The sequence below is a fragment of the Triplophysa dalaica genome, chromosome 24 (genome assembly GCF_015846415.1).
Source record: "Triplophysa dalaica isolate WHDGS20190420 chromosome 24, ASM1584641v1, whole genome shotgun sequence".
NCBI classification, from domain to species: Eukaryota; Metazoa; Chordata; class Actinopteri; order Cypriniformes; family Nemacheilidae; genus Triplophysa; species Triplophysa dalaica.
The window spans coordinates 6,272,764-6,292,261 of record NC_079565.1 but is presented as its reverse complement, the minus strand read 5'-3'; the positions used below and the strand labels follow the sequence as shown (position 1 = coordinate 6,292,261).

General features: G+C 37.8%; 1 protein-coding gene across 8 annotated transcripts in view; it reads right to left on the bottom strand.

The window, feature by feature from the left end:
• The window catches only part of ppfibp2b (PPFIA binding protein 2b), a 40,784-nt gene that overhangs the window by 14,781 nt on the left and 6,505 nt on the right, over positions 1-19,498 (bottom strand). For 6 of the 8 annotated variants that reach the window (XM_056739683.1, XM_056739676.1, XM_056739677.1 and 3 more), the window contains exons 2-6: positions 17,630-17,717; positions 13,699-13,904; positions 7,212-7,298; positions 5,912-6,025; positions 2,604-2,741 (exon numbers count right to left, since the gene is read on the bottom strand). In XM_056739683.1, the coding sequence (XP_056595661.1) occupies positions 2,604-2,741; positions 5,912-6,025; positions 7,212-7,298; positions 13,699-13,904; positions 17,630-17,693 (609 nt within the window). In that variant the 5' untranslated portion in view covers positions 17,694-17,717. Of the gene's footprint in view, positions 1-2,603; positions 2,742-5,911; positions 6,026-7,211; positions 7,299-7,381; positions 8,087-9,490; positions 10,015-13,698; positions 13,905-17,629; positions 17,718-19,498 lie in introns of those variants that run through there. The other 2 variants (XM_056739681.1, XM_056739682.1) reach the window with 2 other exon arrangements.

The window sequence follows — 19,498 nt, the reverse complement described above, 5'->3', positions numbered from 1 at the left end:
ATCATTTTGAACGGAGCCGTGCAGCTGTCACCTTTGTGGCTGGTGTTCGTTGATGCAACAAATGCAAGGACGGCTCCGTTACCATGACACTGAGAGCGTATGCTGTGATGTCACTACATGCAATGTAGAAGTATCGCAGGAAATTTGCTAAAAGAGTGTGTCAATATTATAAAATACAAATAAAATTAAATCAATGAAATGCTTGTTTTGTCAATAGCAAATGTTCAGAAATGTTAACCAGTTATTGAAAATATATACTTTTGCGTTTGTAACATTTGCTTATTTGCTCACGCTAATTTTTACGAATTGCAAAAAGTTACAAGTAAAGAGTCGCAATGAGCGACTAGTCAACCTACAAACACTTTGTCGATTAGTGACGTTTACTAGTTTTTTTCTTATACGTATATTTCCTAGTCAATTTATCCTTTATGCGGTTTTGCACATCGCTATAACACAAATACCAATGACAAATATACACACCACGTGAATACACAAAATTACTATTAACAAGATGCACCGCGTTTACAAGAGGAATGCATCGCACAATATGGCCGCTCTAGTGAAGTCCAAACTTCCAGTAAGTCCCGGCTTAAAGTTAAACGAGCCAATCGTCAACCAATAAAGACTGCAAGACAATAAAGATAGATTTTATGGGGCGGGGCTCTCGTAAGTTGCTTGCCAGCCTGTACGCAGGCGCGGTAGATGAGGCGACATCAAACATCATGACTGCTAAGAAAACCAACGTCATTATAAAGTTCATGACATTTTAAATTATTAATATAATAATAAAAATGTTGTTTAATTGGGATTTTTGCCAGCGATTTTAGTGATATATACCTTACCCCATTCAAGTAGGACTGTAGACTTACTATGACGTAAACAGCTACTCAGAGACGTCGCAAACATGGTCGCCGAGTGGCATGACTTCCGTAAATGGTCTTTGAAGACACCCATTTCTCATTTGTATTAAAAACTGCTTTCGTGTCGTGTGGAGCTGAATGTTCATCGGCTGTGTTCAGCACTTCTGCCGTTTGTCATTTCACGTTCATCAAACGGTCCATCACTGTCTCTCATTCTCCCCCTCCTCATGCTATTGTGTCCCAACAGATTAACATCTTCCCTTATCACAGCATTGCCTTTTTGACACCGGGAGCTTACGTGGGAGTGCGTATGCATAATTGCCTCTGCAGACGCACACATCTGTAAATCATGTTTGTTTAAACACGCTGTCAGCGTGTGGAAGGGCTGAGTCTGTGTGATAGTCCGGTTTGCCTCAGATAGCACAATTGTTCTTAAAACACACCATGAATTTAACTGTTTTGACATATTTTCTGTTGCCACATGTATGGGCGGTATATGGAGAAGACCAATACATTTAGACAATGTTTTCCATGACGCTTTCTGGTTCAATCCCAAACTCTTATATTTGTAGGTTTTCCAGTTTGGGAAAGGCTAAAAAAAATGCGACCTTCCCATTTTTAGCTTGTGACAGCAAACCATACATTTGTTTCAAGAATAAAGGTTAGGACAGATGCATGTTTAAAGTTTTATGGTGTTTATCTAAAGTACACTTTGGTCTCTGTTCTAAAAGGCCCCATGGGAGGCGGATAAGTAATTAGGTGTTAAGAAGCGATACATCTACAGGATCTACATATAAACACCACAACACAAGCACTGCCATGAATTACCAAGAACTGTTTCCATTAGTCAAATCTAAATATGAGATAAAATAACAGATGTTTACTGATCTTGTACTTCAAAATACATTCTTTATAATGTACTAATATAATATTACTCTAATAAACCAAATCATATCCTCTGTGTGTTCTTTCATATTAAAATATGATACTAATAGATGACAATTTAGATGACCATGGCTGCTTCTCTGCGTGTGGTGTCCAATAAAATAAAGCCAACATGTGGACAACAAAACGTAACCTAAAGACAAGTGAAACCTCCCACGGTTTTTATAGTTTACTGAAACGAATAAAACAACTCTGTTGATTAAAATCAAATAAAATATTGGCCTTTTGTAACAAAAATTTGAAATATTGCCATAGAAAAAAACTGAAATAAGTACTACACACTACAATTCAATAAATAACCAATATAAATACATTTAAATAAATTAATAAATAAAATGATAAAGCAATATGAAAATTAACAAAAATAAAGTGACAGAACAAGAATGTAACAAATTGCTTAAAAAAATACACAAATCGCTCAAAAAAATAATAATAAATATAATATAGAACATAAAAACTAAAATGAAAAACTAAAAGCTAGTTCAAAGTATTAATAAACTACAGTAAAACTGAAAACAAAACTATAATTACACCTTAGTGTACACATTTCATTCATAGTAAAAAGTATATTATTTCTAAACTGTGAGCAACTCAAATTTGGCTCCAAAATGGTTTGCAGGCCTACTGATCTAAACTAGTAGTTAACATGCAAATATTAAGCAGTATTATTATATGGATAAAATAAAAAACAGCTATCAGATGATGCCAGACAGACAAAGTCGCCACTACCCACTTCACAGATTCATCACTGAAAACTAAATTTCGCGCCCTCTGTAAGCTGTGAGTCTGATACTATACCTCAGCCTTATGATGTCTTTCCTCTTCATCGGTGTTGTTGTGTGTGTCCTCCATACCGACCAACTTGAGTTTCAGACCGGAAACTTCATCCATCAATTCTAGTTTCTGCGTCTCCAGAGAAGTTCGACTGCGGAGCTCCTAAAACACATGCACACGTTAGGAAACACATGGTTATGCACAAACACACACAGGTACAGAGAAGTACTGCAGACAATGTCAAGCAGTGCAGACGGCTTCTTGCTGCTCTACTGGGCAACTCTCACAGTAACATTTAGCCAAATGCTAAGCGCCGCTAAATATACTCGCGCAATGAGCTCTATTTTTACTTCCTCTGCCTCTTCAGAGAGTGTGTGTATAAGAATGTGTGTGAGGCAAAGGGCCAGAAGAGGGAAACTCAGTTTCTCAACATTCCTGATACTGAGGGCTAATTTCAGCAAGGCCATGAGAGTCTTTGTTAACCAGTGTTTAAAATTCCAAGAAGGTCATAGATTATTGCATAAACATTATTAGCCGTACAAAAGATTACTGCGGTGAATGTATGGTACAGAAATGGTATCACGAGGTAATATTATAGCAATTTGATGTACTTTGAAGTTTGCAATTGGTCAGAATGATATTGTTTATAAACCATAAACTGATCTTACGATACATAGTATCACGATGCTGTGCCATGTTCATTATTTAAATCTACATAATAAACCAAATTTTCTTAATACACAGATCTAAATTGAAACATTTCGTATTTACTATAGTAAAATGTATTATAGTGTACACTGAAATATTTTGTAGAATTAACTATGGTAAGTGGACAAATTGTATCAAATATTGTAGTATACTTCAATATTTACAATGGACGACTCAAAAACACTAGGTTTTACTGTGATAAAAGTTATGTAAACTACAACATTTTCAAGTGGGAACTAATTCAAATGTGCGAAAAGTACAATTTATATTGCAATGTTTATAAAACGAAATATTACACTATGTCTACACCGGTCACGACGCGACATGACACACTGCTTATTCTAATGGGATTGTCGCACCGCGCCACATCCAGTGTGGACACAATGTTAAATCATAATATGTTCTAATGCGTTCTATTTGTTGCGTCACATCGCGCCGCGTCCGCGTAGAGGAGCTGTTAGGCTTACTTTAAACGGAAACTAAAAGGCGGCAGTTTTTCACGTAGTCAGTGAATCATTCAGCAAATTCGTTCAAATGTATTCAAGAACAAAGCAAATATCTCAATGAATGACTCATTATATCATCCGAGTCGTTCAAAACACAGAATATTAATTAAGAAGAGTAACAGAGCAAAAAGGTAAATGTAAGTGTTCAAATGAACGTTAATGCGCATATGCAACATTACTTCAGGTACTACGATACTATTGTTCATAAAATAGACAGGAATCGCAGGTGTTTTGAAGCTTTAGCATAGCAATGCTACCGTAGCACCGCTACACAGTGCAACCCTAATATAATACCACAGCATGATCATAACAGACAAAGGAAACATGATGCCGTTAATACCATAATACTCTACTGTAAGTAGATATAGAAAAATATGGAAGGAAAGCAACTTTAGTGATGGATCAGCTGGGAAAGTATCCCAAAGCTCACATTGTAATTTACCAATTTGACCTTTTAACTTTCCTGTCCCATTTTACACACTGAATTTTTAAACACTGTTCTCTTATTCCTATTTCTCAGCACTTCCCCTTTTTAGTTCCTGAATAAAAACGCCCCATGTAAATAAAAAACCTCCTACAACATAGACTTTCAATTTTCGAATGCACTGTCTATTATTTGCTTAATCTAAAGATGTGTACAGACAAATTTTTCAGACTTGGTTAATGCACTGGACACAACAATTCGGTCGAAACTGTTTGGTTCTACAGCAAACTACTAGTCCACAGCAAAGTCCTGTTGTAGTTAATAAAACCGCAGTGTTTAAGCTCTGACTTTACTTGCCCCATCAAGCAGGACAAACATGTGGGGTTCTTCGGTCTCACTATCTACCCATCTCTGGCATTCCATACTGATATGATTGTTAGCACAGCAGACTGCCAAGAATCCTAAACATCTTTCGAGACAAAGCTGCTTTTAATAGTGTGAAATTCTTATAAATTTGACACTAATTGGTATGAAACGGCAATAGAAACACTTGGTAGTTCATACTTAATGTATAGTTATTAAATAATTAATAAAAATATATTGTTTATAAAAAATAAATATTTAAGGGAATAATAATCATTTTTATATTTTCAATTTTTATTTTGAATTATTCTCAAATTATTAAAATGTAATTGTTTTATTTAATTTACAATGCAATTGATAACAACTAAATAACAACTGTAAAAATATTATTAAACTCTGGACAAAATCTTTTAAAAGAATGTCTGATTTGTAAAAAAAACTAAGGCTGTAAAATGATGAATCGTAATAAATTACATCCAGAATAAAAGTTTGTGTTTGCATATGTCTGTAAAATGTGCATATTAATTTTGTATTTATAAAAACACACAAAAAAGCATATATTTAAGAAAAAATATAAAATTAATAAACATTTATATATCATTTTAATTATTGGTAAATATAAATAAATACATTTTACAATATAATTATTTCCTAAATGTATACAAGTATGTATAAGTGTTTGTAAATACAAAATGAATATGCAAAATACAAAGACACATATAAAGTAAACACAAACTTTTATTCTGGATGTGATTAAGTTTGACTGCCCTAAAAGAAACCGTTGAAATTGTTAATCATTTATCCTGTGGTTAAACATACTCTGGAAGGAAAAAATTAGGTTATTCTACGTTTATGAATTTGTTTTCAACAGGACATTAAGAAACCCACAAAGAAGTGACAACGTCTGCGGTTTCTCGGAACGTAGCAGTTACAAAATGTCACATAAATCCAAACAGTTCCTCAATACAAATTAAAAGAACAGCTGACAGTGAACTCTGGCTAAATATATCAAGTCTCAAGTTTGGTCACAGTTCACCTCAGTTACTCATACAGCTAACAACATAACAAAAACACACATTTACAGCTATTTTATAACACCAACCAACAAACAAATAAACAGAGCTTAGGTTGGTCTACGCCAGGACTAGGACGCTGCTAACCGACATCATAAATCACGTAGATTGAAAACATGCACCATGGCTAAGAGGGTACAAGTCAAAACTACACAATTACAACTTGCGCAATTGCCGGGAAACCATGAGTTGCTCGAGTTTCAGGTGTTGAACATTGGACTTTGACAGTGTGACAACTTTCAACACAAAGTATCCTACCTGCTGGAGCATTTCCTCAGTAGAATTGAGTTTATGGTGGTGTTCCTCCAAGGAGCTTTCTAGATCCCTGATCTTTTCTCCTTGAGCTTCAACCTGGTCAGTAAGGACGCTCACCTAAAGACAGCAGACAAACGTTCATTCAGATAAAACTGAAACCTGTTTCCTTCACTCCCCCCACAAGTCCTTTTCACGTTCCTCCTACAGGTATGCTAATGACGGTTGCAACACACGTCCACCTCCAGCGTGCAAACACAGCAGAGGAATGCACATTCAATTCTGGACGGATGGGTTAAAAATCGCCCTTCTTCAGACAAGACGTGCCTCCATATTGACACCGGAGTCTGAGCCTCAAACGATTTGAAAACAGTCTTTTGTTTAATTCCAACTGAAGCACTGCCAACCAGCAGGACAGGTAAAAGCAGAAGTTGAACACCTTGAAGGAGCCAATCGCTTTCATCGGTGTGGACAGCCAATCAGAGTGCGAGAGAGGCCGGCTATGAAGAATGTCACCTTTTGGAACTGGTTTTGTAAAGACAAACACTGTAGATTCTTGTGAAATGTTTGATGCCATAATACTCACATATCCAAGTTTGTTGTGTAGAGATAATTTGTTTGAAGGCTTAGCCATGACGTCTACTACTGTCCTGGCTTAACCAATGGTGCGAAACTAGTCGAACACATTGAAACTTGCTGGTAACCACACAGAACGCTTTAGCAACCATATAACTACATTCTAAAAACACTTTAGCAACCACCCAAACATCATGGCAGCTAAATGTATGCAGATAGACCACTCTCACTATTATTTCGTACAAAATCTAATTAGCAAATTTTGGGCTTACAATAGTGTATTTGGTGCCCCTAGTGGTACAAAAATGAAATGCATCAACTGTATTAAAATGCTGAGAACTGTAGCATTTGCATTGCAAAATCACCTTCCAAGTTGTCAGCAAAAACTCCCAACATTTATTTAGTTAAAACAAAGTGTCAGATTCAAAATGCTCTTTAGCACAAAAAAGCTAGCTTGTTGACACTTAACACATAGCTAAACCACTTCTATGTGAAAAGAAACATCAACCATTCCACCACGATTGTCCCATAACTATTGTCCCATAACTGTGAACATTGTGAATTAGAAAGGGCAGCAGTGTCACCCCGGGCTGGAGTGAAGGGGTGTCACGTGTCTCTTTCTTTACCCTTTTTGACCCCGTGTGGTTTACAAGCATGTTGGTTAGTTTCTGCTCATTGTGTTGACATTGTGACTATTGTGTCGAATGAGGGCTTTAGGTGTAAAACTTACCTGGAGAACCAAAGACTCTTTGTCACCTTCTAGTCTCGCCAACCTCTCCTGATAGCTCTCATTGTTGCTGGAGGACTGATTTTTTACCTGTGGAGACACACACGCACTTGTCTTTATTATGGCGGGAAGTCAATTGATATCTATTGTCTTAAAGAAATAGGTCATCTTACATATTCTAGATATATGAAATACAACAGGAGAAATTCAGAGGAGACGTTGACTTCTCAGAGAGCAAAACTTGATCCACACGCACACAGAAACTGAAAGTCAACAGAGAGGCGGGCAAGAGGAGGTGCTAACCTGCTTGTCCACTTCATTGAATGAATGGCATGCCGCCAATGACTGAATAAACTTCCACAAAGAGACGTACAGCGGCGGTCCACACACATTTGTGTGCTGTTGTAAAGGTGTTAAATGACACTTTGGCAGCCAATAGAGAGTTCTAACCAGACGGCTTTGACATGACTTCAATGCTAAGCCAATAAAGGAGCTCACTACAAATTAACGAAGGCATTTGCATAAAGTCACAATTGCAACGGAAAATAAAGAAATAAGAAACTGAAATAAGAAACTGTTTAGCCACACTGAAAGAGAAACATGTACCTCAGGGTTGCTTAAGAACTTTGCGGTAAACTGAAACTTAACTGTAAAGAAAGCTTGCTAGCTAGGTAAACAAACAGTTATGAATTTAGAAAACTAAATACATAAATCGGTCTAGTCTTGACAGGAGAACTGCCCATATCATCATAGCATGTGCGACCGTGTCGCTAATCAACGTTATGCTAACAGAGCTTGCTTCTGCCATCTCTCTTTAAAAGTCATCAGCTTTCATTCACTGATTCACAGGAACTGATTCAGCACCAAAAAAAAACTGAAAGGGACAGATAAAATAAACATTGTGTCATTATTTACTAACCCTTGGCCACCGTTGACTACAATAGTAGGAAAAATGACAATGGTAGTCAAAAGCGCCCGAGAAATGTTTGCTTTCCCACATTCTTCAAAGTATCTTCTTTTGTGTTTAACAAAAAATAGAAATTTATTAAAAAAAAATCCTAATATGTTAGTCAATGGTGGCCAAGGCATTCTTCCAAATATCTTTCTCTGTGTTTCAGAGCAAAGAAATGTACAATATACAGATGTGGAAGATCTCGAGGGCGAGTAAATGAGTTTTCATTTTTGGGTGAACTGTCCCTTTAAACCTCTCGGCCATTAAAACAAATGATCACCTACAAACACACCTGTGACCTTAACCTTCAGAGAATCAAGTTCAGAGATTTATGATGAAAGAGCACCAACTCAATTTATCATCCCACCAAAAAGATGTGTTTATAAGCCAACCAACCCACAAATCTTGGAATTTCCCTCTTTTTATGTTTCCCTTGGTGCTATAAAGGCCAGAAATGGCTTTAGATGAGATCTGAAGAATCTACAGAGATCATTATTATTACTCCACTTTTGAAGAATGTATGACAGAATTGAGTTTTGCACTACAGACCCTCCCAACATGCACTCCATTTCAGATCCAACTCGTTTTCTTGTTATTCCACATCAGGCATAATGACTGTAATTTCTCTTTCTTTGGAATGTAATGCTTGGTTACATTTAACAGAAGCGGTGCCTGTTTGAGTGACAAGTGTCCTCTCACGAAACCTTGTACACACGCACGCTCCACATTCGGCTTACCGCAATCCCACAATACCTTGTAAAGCACATCAAGCGTGGCTTTCCAACGCCTCCTGCCTACAAGAACAGGTGTGCAGGTTGGTGATCTGAGAGCATGGGCTTCCAAATTGAATTTAACTGCTCGGTTTACTATGAGTATGGAGTGTCATGTCGATGAAAGCTTTTTGTTTGTATTCAAGGCCATGAGCTCAGAATGATTAAAGCTGGAAAGGACAGGATAAAAAGCGCTTTTGTACTATTGCAAATCAGCCCGCCGTACACCCAACAGCAACACAAAGCCTGATTTTTTGGTACAATAAAAAACAGATGACGACAACAACAAACAGCACGACGAAAATCCAAGCTCAAAATCTTCATATTTTAATTTAAACGTCACTAACAAAGCACTCGAAAATATTGTATTGTGAAAACATATTGAACATCTGAATGTGAAAACGCTCCTATTCAAGTTACACATTTAGCAAAGTATCGAACCCACAACCATAGAATACGAGATATGTACGTTATGTGAACACCACAAGAAAAACGATCAGGGAGATCATTGAAGAAAAGCGATATCAGTACGAAAACATCTTAAAGAAACAGTAACTCACCTTTTTAAGCCAAGTGAAATGCTTATAAAAGTCAATTTCTTCTTCCATGCTGAAGGCCCATCTCTACCCGTTATAGTGAGGGAGAGACTGTGGATTTTAACTCTGGGTTTCACACTACGCCTGTTTCACATAGCCGTTAACAACAGGATCTCCTAACATACTTAGACAACTGCACAAACCTCGTTTCTATTGCCAGACGTCTGCCCCGAGCCCCCCACGTCTGCTGCCCGACCAGCTCCACAGAAGCTTTGTGTGTGCGCGCGCGCGTGTGTGTCAGATGGAAAACAATGTCCACGAGGTTACGCTCCCGTTACGCGCTACCAAACACTGTCCCTTTATATCTCCCAGCTGAAACTCTCTCTTCACATGCTCAAGTTCCTCTATCTTAGCAGTTTAACACAAACACGTCCCCTCCCTTTCTGCCTTTGGCTCGCCATCGCAGCTTTTTGGTTTTTCCCTTTGGTGAGGAAGTGGCTCTTATTAACTTTATGTCCAAATGCAAGTCTGAAGAGAAACAAGCGAGTGTCTTCTTCTGCACGAGAGAGAGAGAGAGAGAGAGAGAGAGAGGAAGGAGAGGAAGAGAGAGAGGGACTGCCTTTCAGCACTGCCCCATCTGTTTTTACTCAAGACTGTAAATCATTACACTGAAGACCCCGTTTCCTGGGGAGGACATTTATTCATTCCTATATGTTTGTATATCTTTACAAGCCACCCTGCCGTCCAGTTCTCTTTTTCATGAACAAACAGAGCTGACTTTTAAGATACTGAATAGAACAGAGACTTCGTATACAAATTCTTTGGTTTTAAGGGAAATTTCACCCCAAAATAAAGAAAAATATTCAGTCATAATTTATTACCCACAAGTGATTCAAAACCTGTATTTGCCTCTCTCTATTTGACATAAAAGTCGAAATTTTGAGAAATGTCACTTTTTTTGCTCATAAAATGGAAGTCGATGGGGGCCAATGTTGTTTGGATACCGACTTTCTTCAAAATATCTTCTTTTGTGTTCTGCATAAGAAAGAAACTCACACATGTTTGAAATGACATGAAAAGATTACATTTTGGTTGAAATATCCTACACATTTATCAGGGCTGTACATACAGTATATGTTGCACATGCTACGTCTGTGCTAGGAATAAATGTAAAGTGTAGCGCGCGTGCCATACAGTTTGGCCAGTGCATAAGACAGAGCTGCTTGTTTGTGTAAAGTGCGTTTGTCGTTGTGCTTGTTCGTGTGTGAGGTTAACCATAGCGTACCAGTATTTATTTTCATTTTTATTTTGTTTTTGCAATTAAAACTTGTTTCCGGCTGCATCGAGTGCATTTATCTAGAGCCCTATGATCTGCGTGATGTGGGTTAACATGGAAGGAATCGCGAACGCGGTACTCTCCTATTTAAATATGTCCTCTGTTTGTTCTGCGCCTCTATGAGTGGATGAGTTGAACACTTTAGCATGTTACAAGCGTGACACTCGTGGATTTGTCTGTATCTATACGAGGACATGAACACATGAACTTCATCCACAGAGTTGTTCAAAGTTTATTTTACGAGCATTTCACAGTTTGAGTGTAAGAGTCTGGTTAATTTGAACCAGATGAAAAATAATTAACTTGTAGTCAATTTATCAACAGTAGGAAACACTAAAGTGTACTTAAATATTTACTGTAGTAAGGTTCAAATTTACTACAATACACAAGAATTTTACTGCGGTTAACACTATAGTATACAGTATTTTATGGACAAATGTCCAAATGTGTACAGACGTACACTTGTGTTACAACTGTTTGGCCTATGCTACAAAACTCTAAACCTTTGTAGCACTGGTCCCACGTGCCAAAGAAGTTAACGTACACCTGTATCATTTTATCCCCTCCTCTCCAACAATCTATCACATACAGTAGGGACCAATCCAGGACAGAAAGGCATAAAAGAATGCAAAAATATTCCTCTCGAGTCAGGTGAACATTCATGGCTCGCTCTAAATGTGTCTCAAACCGGCAACCTTTCAGTAACATCTACGTCATTCCCCAGTACGCCCTCTCCCACTCGGCTGTCTCGCTCTGTGCACTTCCTGTTTGTGTCATAAATACAGTGGGGATACGGTCACTCCGAGGACCGTTGTCAGAACCTTTAAACATCTACAGCTGAAGTTAAGCAATACCACTGGCTATTTTCATTGGATTATAACAAAGTGCAGTGCGCAAATGCTACTTAGGAACTTTCCCTAAACCAACCCAAAAAACACACTCTCGAGTGGGAACTCACGATTATGTCGAGCTATCAAGTAGTATTAGAGGTTGCGACCTGAGATCAAGCAGAGGCGAATGTGTCCTATTAGTGCACGTAACTTATCCAAAGAGCTTTGGGAGAGCGGCGCTGCACCTGGCGGAGTCTCTGATCCTGACAGCTGTGAGGCTGGGTCCACTCAGACACAAATGTGCAAATGCATTCATAAACCACCCGTGATGGATTTAAATGCTATCAGACTGACGCCGGTCGCACGTGCACCTCAGACAGGTCTCAGATCAGTAATAAGATGAACCCGCCATTCTTATCTCTATTCTGCAGCCGTCGCCAACATTCCATCCATGCTGCAGTGCCGTCAACAAGCATCATCATGCGTAAACACAGGCCAGATTTGACATGTAAGAACAAAGTGGAATACAGCCTCTCTAATGCTGGAGTCTTGCTATCGTGATCGCATTTCCTGCGCTGTTTTTACCAGCTGTAATTAGCAACCACGTGCGTTTGATCTTGCTCAGAGAGGAGTTCAGAGGGACGCGAGCGTGTGTGTCTAAGGTTTTAACCCACCCCTCTACCCCACAAAAACAAAACAGCTGATTGATCTTCGAGCTCCGCCAACAGGTTGCTTACAACACTGTTTTTCTGTGTCCGTTGACCAGCGAATGAGGGCAGGCAGCTGACCAGAATCATGTGGAAGCATTTTTCGTTTAAATACCAAAATAAATGAGTCTTGTGATTGTTTTCGGCAAAAAGAAATTTCCCGACTTTTCCAGGAGACACAAGATGACTAATTCTGGCTAAAGGGGACCGAACTGTATTTTTGCACAGCAAGAGAGACAGAGCTGAGTGAGCTAGGAGAAAACAATCTAGTTCAAAATATTTCAGAAAAAGTGAAGAGAGGGAGGCAGGAAGCGCAGCACCTACGAATGTCTGCAAGGAGATCAAAAGTCTTTTTCGAGCAACATATACGCATATGCACACAAACGCCAGGTCAGAAAGTCACTCAGGGGATGATGGGAAAAGATACTGAAAAGTCTAAATATTTCATGTCTATGTTGCTTAAAGGTTTCATCGTAATTGTATCAAGATGTTTAGTAAAAACATGTCAAACAATACCAAGGTGTTATTTTATCACACAGCAAAATAATTTCTTGCTTAGAATTTTAGTCTTTTAGTACAAATAGTATTATCCAGTAACAAAATATTAAATCAAGATATATGTATAAGAGAATCTTGTTTATGATTCTCAAATATGTTGATATGTATATGAGAGTCTCGTTTTCAGGAACTGTATTTCCTTCTTGATACATTTCGTTGCATTGTACTTGTACATGTGTAATGACAATAAATTGAATCCAATCCAAATGATAAAAGATAAGTGAATTTAGGCTTGAAACATTACAAAAATATCTTGCAGTGGGGTGAGAAAATAACTAGCTTATACAAAAATGACAATTTTGCTCAATACAGTGGAAGTCAATGGGGGTAAATGTTGATTGGTTTCCAACATTCTTCAAAAATTGTGTCCTGCAGAAGAAAGAAAAATCTAAAAAAGTTGAAATAACATGAGGATGAATAAATAACTGAATTTTTTTCCTTTGAACTATCCGTATATGATATTTATACTGGGAAGCAAGACAAAAGTACTAAGCAAAAATCGCACATGTGTGTCATTCTGTGTGTAAACATTGCCAAAAAGAAGTCGCTTTATCTCTTTATGTTGACTGTAACTTGAGGATCCAGGACCAGACTGAACAGACATTAATAATCAAACCTCCACGTGTAATTATTGGCGGTAACTTCAAAGCTAAGGGTGAATAAGCTGACCTGAAACATTTTGGTATAAATAGTTACCCTGGTAAATTAGTGGCAAAACACACTGGAAATAATTTTCTGAATCAGTAAATGATGCCACACGTAATCCATAATCATGTCACGTCACCCGTCAATGCTGCTTACCGATCCCCTTTCCAGCCAGTTCATAAGGGTCTGCGCGGTGCTGCAAGGCAGCTGGGAGCGCAGCGAGGTACGGCCCTCCTCTCCGGCCTGCAGCTCCAGAGCCAGTCGCAGTTCCTCAGCCAACTGCAGAACCTGAAGCGGCCCGACGCTCATGGGAGAACCCAGATCATACAGCCCATTACTGTACTGAACCGCAGCCTTAGAGCCTGTGGAAAAACAAAACAGACTTATTACAAAACTGTGAAGAATTGGGGATTTATGGTCCGGACACACCTGGGTGCTCATGTGGGACATAAGTTTCGATCTGGAAGAACAATACCATAAAAAACACAAAGTACAGTAGATGAATAAACCTGTATTATTTTACGCCTTGAAATTTCCATTAAAGCCCAGAAATCAAATAAATGTCATCCGTTTTCCATATGGATCAGGTGCTTAAGGAATAGTCTGATATCAAAAGCAAATAGTGTCTTAAAGAGGCAGAACACAGAAAGAAGAAGAGCAGAGGAGATGGACCATCACGCCATGTCATACATCATCACATCATATTAGACATCACCCACGCCACTGCGGCCACGTGTCGCCTCCATCATCCAGCACTACAACACATCCAACCGTCTCCATCTGGATACTAGCACTGAGGAATAAGAAATTTAGAAGACATCTGGAAACCATCAGGATTCTATAACACTATGTTAAAAGCATCTGATGACATCGATCCGTCAGTTTACGCCAGAGTCAACACTTAGAAGACAGCAAGATGGTTGACACTGGATAAATGTCATTTTTTATCCTTTATGATTGCCAGAATTTCGCACCATTTTCCATTATTGTAAATGGCACAAAGTCCGGTGATGTAGGGTTTTGTTAAGCTTCGCAATTACATTTTAAAGAAGAAGTGGGTCATTATGTCTGCACCACCGTTGATCGATAAACAAACACAGCAATGTTTTGTGTTTACACTTTTCAGGGAATTCAACCTATGAATGGCTTTGTGAAAAATAGTATGACAAGATTTTCTTTAACTAAAATACTTCTTAACCCAAACTGACCTCAGCTTTAAATGCAAAGTAAATGAAAACTGGCGGCCTGAAACAAGTGTAATATGCATGGAAAAAATCTGGAACACTATTTAATGTATAAATGCACACAAATTGTGCATTCAGGCGCATGTTTCTTGGTTGGCTGAAGGGATATAATGACCTCACTGGTTCCTTTAATGAAGGAGAAGGGGCGGCTGTGCTAGATACAGAACGATATCCTGAGGGGATTTCCTAACCCTGAGAATCCATCAGTAAATATGACAAAACAAGAAATTTATGTTTTGTTTTATTATAGTTATTAATAAAATAAAAAAATGGATTAACTTTAAAACTTTTATTAACTAAACTAAAATATTAACTATTATATTTCGATAGTTTTCGATAAACCAACTAACGCATTTCCTAATAATGAAAAATATAATTCTATTGTGAAGTACTGTTTGCAGATTTATCTAACTGGTATAGTCACTATAAGCTAAATACGGAGCGAACAAATGCTCATAAAGGCATTAGTAATAAATGAGACGTTCCTGCTGTCACCAGCAGGTGGAGGCATTTCAAGACCCTCGAGGAGCTCTTACGAATCCTTCGAAATAATGAGTCCTTCAGCAAAACAGATCTGCAGAGACACACATGCCTGCCAACAAATCTCTGTCTCTCAATCTTAAACCAAACAGACAGACAGACAGACACTCATTTAAAGTTTATATCCATGTTGAGGGTCATGGTATGAAGTCTCTTACCACATATAACATTTGATAATTAAACAATCATGGTTTCTAATCATACAAATTCACAAGTGATTAAATGATAATCCTCGGTTTATTGATATGTAACATCTGGCACGTCATTCTTACTTCCAGTGGAGTTATAACCGATGACCTGTACTTTTCTTCAGACTGTTATGAAAGTTCATGCCTCATTGTTTAGTGTATAGAATGTTTAGGTCAGGAATAAAGTCATACGCTTTGTAATCTTTCAATGAACCAAACAGCATCATGTTTTAAAATTCAACGCGTAAATGGGAAGTTGACAAATAAACCGTACCAAGTGTCATATGGTGTGACAGCAAAAACTGAGAAAGCAACCGGTTAGCAACACCGTGTCTACACCGGTACCGACCGGCGCAAAATGACACAACACACGGCTTGTTCTAATGGGATTGTTGTGCCACATCCAGCATAGACAAATTTTATAATTATAATGGGTATAATTGTCTTTTGTCGCATAGACACAGTGTAATATTATAGCATTAGAGTGATTTATCTTCATTGTTAGTTTGTATTTTTGCTGTCACACCCACTGATCAATTACAACAGTGTGCCATACACACTCACCTTCTATACGTCCCTAATTCTGCCTAAAATAAACATTGGAAAAATAATTAGAAGTAACAATAAATTTAAAATTGTACCGAGCCTACCTTAAACTAGTTAACTCTTCTTTAACCTTCAAACTTTTCTGGTATATTTAATAAACAAATTATAGATGTTTGATTTTTTTCAATAGCCACATGTCTAACAGGTCTCAAGACAGAAAGCATTCAGACAGCAGTCTGATTTAAACAATATGCCTTCTTTCCTATAATTTACACATTCATTAATACTGTATCTACATCAGCTATTTTTTGATATAGGAGTAAGTGATTGATCACGTCAGAAAGAGAGTACTGTACTGTATTTTAACTGCAAGCAGTGTGCAGATGAAGTAGTTTAACCAGAGGTAATGATTTAAGATTTATCGGCTTTAATATCAGCATAAATTGTATTATCGGCCGATACCGATATGGCCGATAATTTATTGTGCATCAATAATTTATTTATTTGCTAAATAAAACCACCCTCCACACGTTTGCAACCTACTATACTTGTTATGAACATGTAATTGTTTAATATATATTATATAAGTAATAAGCTTTGTAAATGAGAAACATGGGGCACCAATTTTCAAATCTTTTTTTATGGCATTATTTCTATATCAAATTACAAGCTTACATTGAGTTAAGTATAAAAAGCACCAGAAATCAAAATCCTGAATATAAATATAATACAACCCCAGGTTATTAAAACGCAGGATATATGATAAACAGTATTTCTATAATCCATCACAACAATTGTTAGCTGAGCCCCCTTCATCTGCAAGGCGTCCAGTTTACACAGCAAACGTCCCCCAGCCTTAATTTGCTGGCTTCCCACATTAAACATTTATCCTCTATTAGTTAAATCATGTTGGCAATCTCTGAGCTTGCTTAAGGGGCTACACAGCCCCCACATCCTCTCTGTTCCCAACCCTGTTTGGAGTTCCCCCTCTAAACTCCCTGTTAATCTGCTTTGTACTTTACAAAATTGTACATTATCAGTTCAACACCATTCATGGAAACATTAGGAAAATATTCATGTTTTTATGTGTATGTAAATAAAAAGAAAAACAATTCTTCCTTGTAGAGTCTTTATTCATCTCTACTTATTATCCAGCTTACACTAATAAAGTCCTGCAACAACACTATGTTTTCCTTGCATATCTCTTGATCTGTGTATACCCTTTATGAAATACACCTTTGAACAACGTTCTTCTACTATTTCCGACACCATGTTATCAGATTCACACATGCAGGGTGGAGAAGAGTTAGCATGCACAGATCAAGAGATAAATTCTAAACATTGTGTTGGAGCAGATCCTTATCTCACCACTTCCCGAATAACAGCCAATCGGAAACTGACAGGAACACCTCATTTTCCCAACCCATTTTTGGGTGCTAGTTTTATATATATACGATTGATTCCTGCGTATCAAACCAATTTCTTACAACGTCAGAAAATGATCTGTGCCAAGTTTGTTGTGACGTTTTAAGATGTGTTGAATGAAAATATGAATATTCTCGCTCTTACCTGCAATGATATCATCCATTTGCTCCAGGGCTGCTTCTAACATGTGACTTGCATCTGAGGCCATGGCGCAAGGCGTCGGCTGCGTCTGCTGGTTGATTCAAAAATGCGTCATTATAATTATGCAACATCATGAGTAAAAGTCACACTTCCAGTTGTTGGGAAAGCGAGATGACACAAATTTCGAAATTGTGGGCGGAGTCAAAAGAATTCCCAGCAGAGATATCGTGCAATACTTTTAAAAACAAATACTATTACTGAACAACAGAGGTGCCCATTCACTAATATATTGCTTGGACACAAAACCAATGCAAGCCAACGGGTAGCGCCGTTGTTCGTTTACCAACATTCTTTGTAAAGACAAGAGGGTGAGTAAATTATTTCCGGTGGACTATCCCTTAAATGTAACTTGACATTACATACTGAAAACGCACTTGGGTTTGAAACATCTTATACCAAGTTTAATATTTAAAGCATACAAACTACGCTTTTGTATAAAAATACTCTTTAAATACATTAACGCTGGACTTTGAATTGATATATCCCGAGGCAGGGTGACTGTCCCTGAAGGGCCTCGATGGTGATGGGAAACTTGAGAATAATTAGGGCTGTCAGGGTCGAGTTTCACCCTATTGTCATGCCTTGTGGCATGTGTAATACATTCATCATATATGCAGGCACACACACACACACACATAATCACACACAAATAAGCACAGCAATGGCTCTAAATTACTAGAAACCCTTTGTGGAAACGTATTGAGCGAACGACACAACACGGCGAGCGATCAAATATTAGATTTTCGCACGGCAAACTAAATAATCAAATTGATTTACATTTAAGAATAGACTCGAGCCATCTAAAGGGATAGTTCACCCCAAAATGAAAAGTCTTTCGTCATTTATACATCCTCATGTCATTCTAAATGACTTCCTTTCTTCTGCAGAACAAAGAAGAAGATATTTTGAAGAACGTGAGTAGCCAAACAACATTGACCCCTTTTGACTTCCATTGTATTGACACAAAACCACCAACACATCTTAAAATATCTTCTTTTGTGTTGATAAATCAAATTTATTTTATACCTCGTAAATGTTAAATCATCTTTATTAACCCACCACTGTAACTGGGCAACACAGACACATGCCACTCATGTGGCGGGTCACAAAAGACAACTGTGGAAGCTTAAAGGGTTAATTTTGCCAGATAATAGTGTCGACTCTATTTGTGGCTGAAACAACGTGATTCAAACATACAGCAGGGCTACTGTATAATCACGGTGCTGATAAGAATATAAGCCTTCAGTTAAATTACAAGAAGTGGTGAGCGCAGCCTGGTGCTCTTCATTAGAAGATAACATGCTTTTTAATACCAGTAAAAAAAGGGAAATTTAGTACAACCTCAAGCGTTGTGCACACTCCCAGTTTCTCGAGAAGATAAAAGGGTGTGTGTGCTGTTTTTCATGCTATACGGCTTAAAAAGAAATCGTGTTTTATTTGATTATAATGGTGAGGCTGTTCTGTACTTTTTCGGTCATTAAAAGATGGCACGGTTTTAAAGACGAGGTGACCCGCCTGAGGTGTTTACCATTCAAGTCTTACCAAACAAGTTTTACGGTTTCATTTCTATCTCATGACTTAAAACAAATATTGAATTTACAGTAACTCAAATAAATCATTTGTGCCATTGTACTTAATAAATCTGGCAGATTGGCGAGTTCCAACTGCAACACACCCCCCCTCCATGTTTTTCTGATACTCGAGTGTGACGGAATCACATGGAGTTAAAGGTCAAATTCCCCGCGATCCCTTTGTCCAACCTTAAGTTAGTGTGTAACATTGCTGTAAGAGCATAAACAATACATGCAAAAT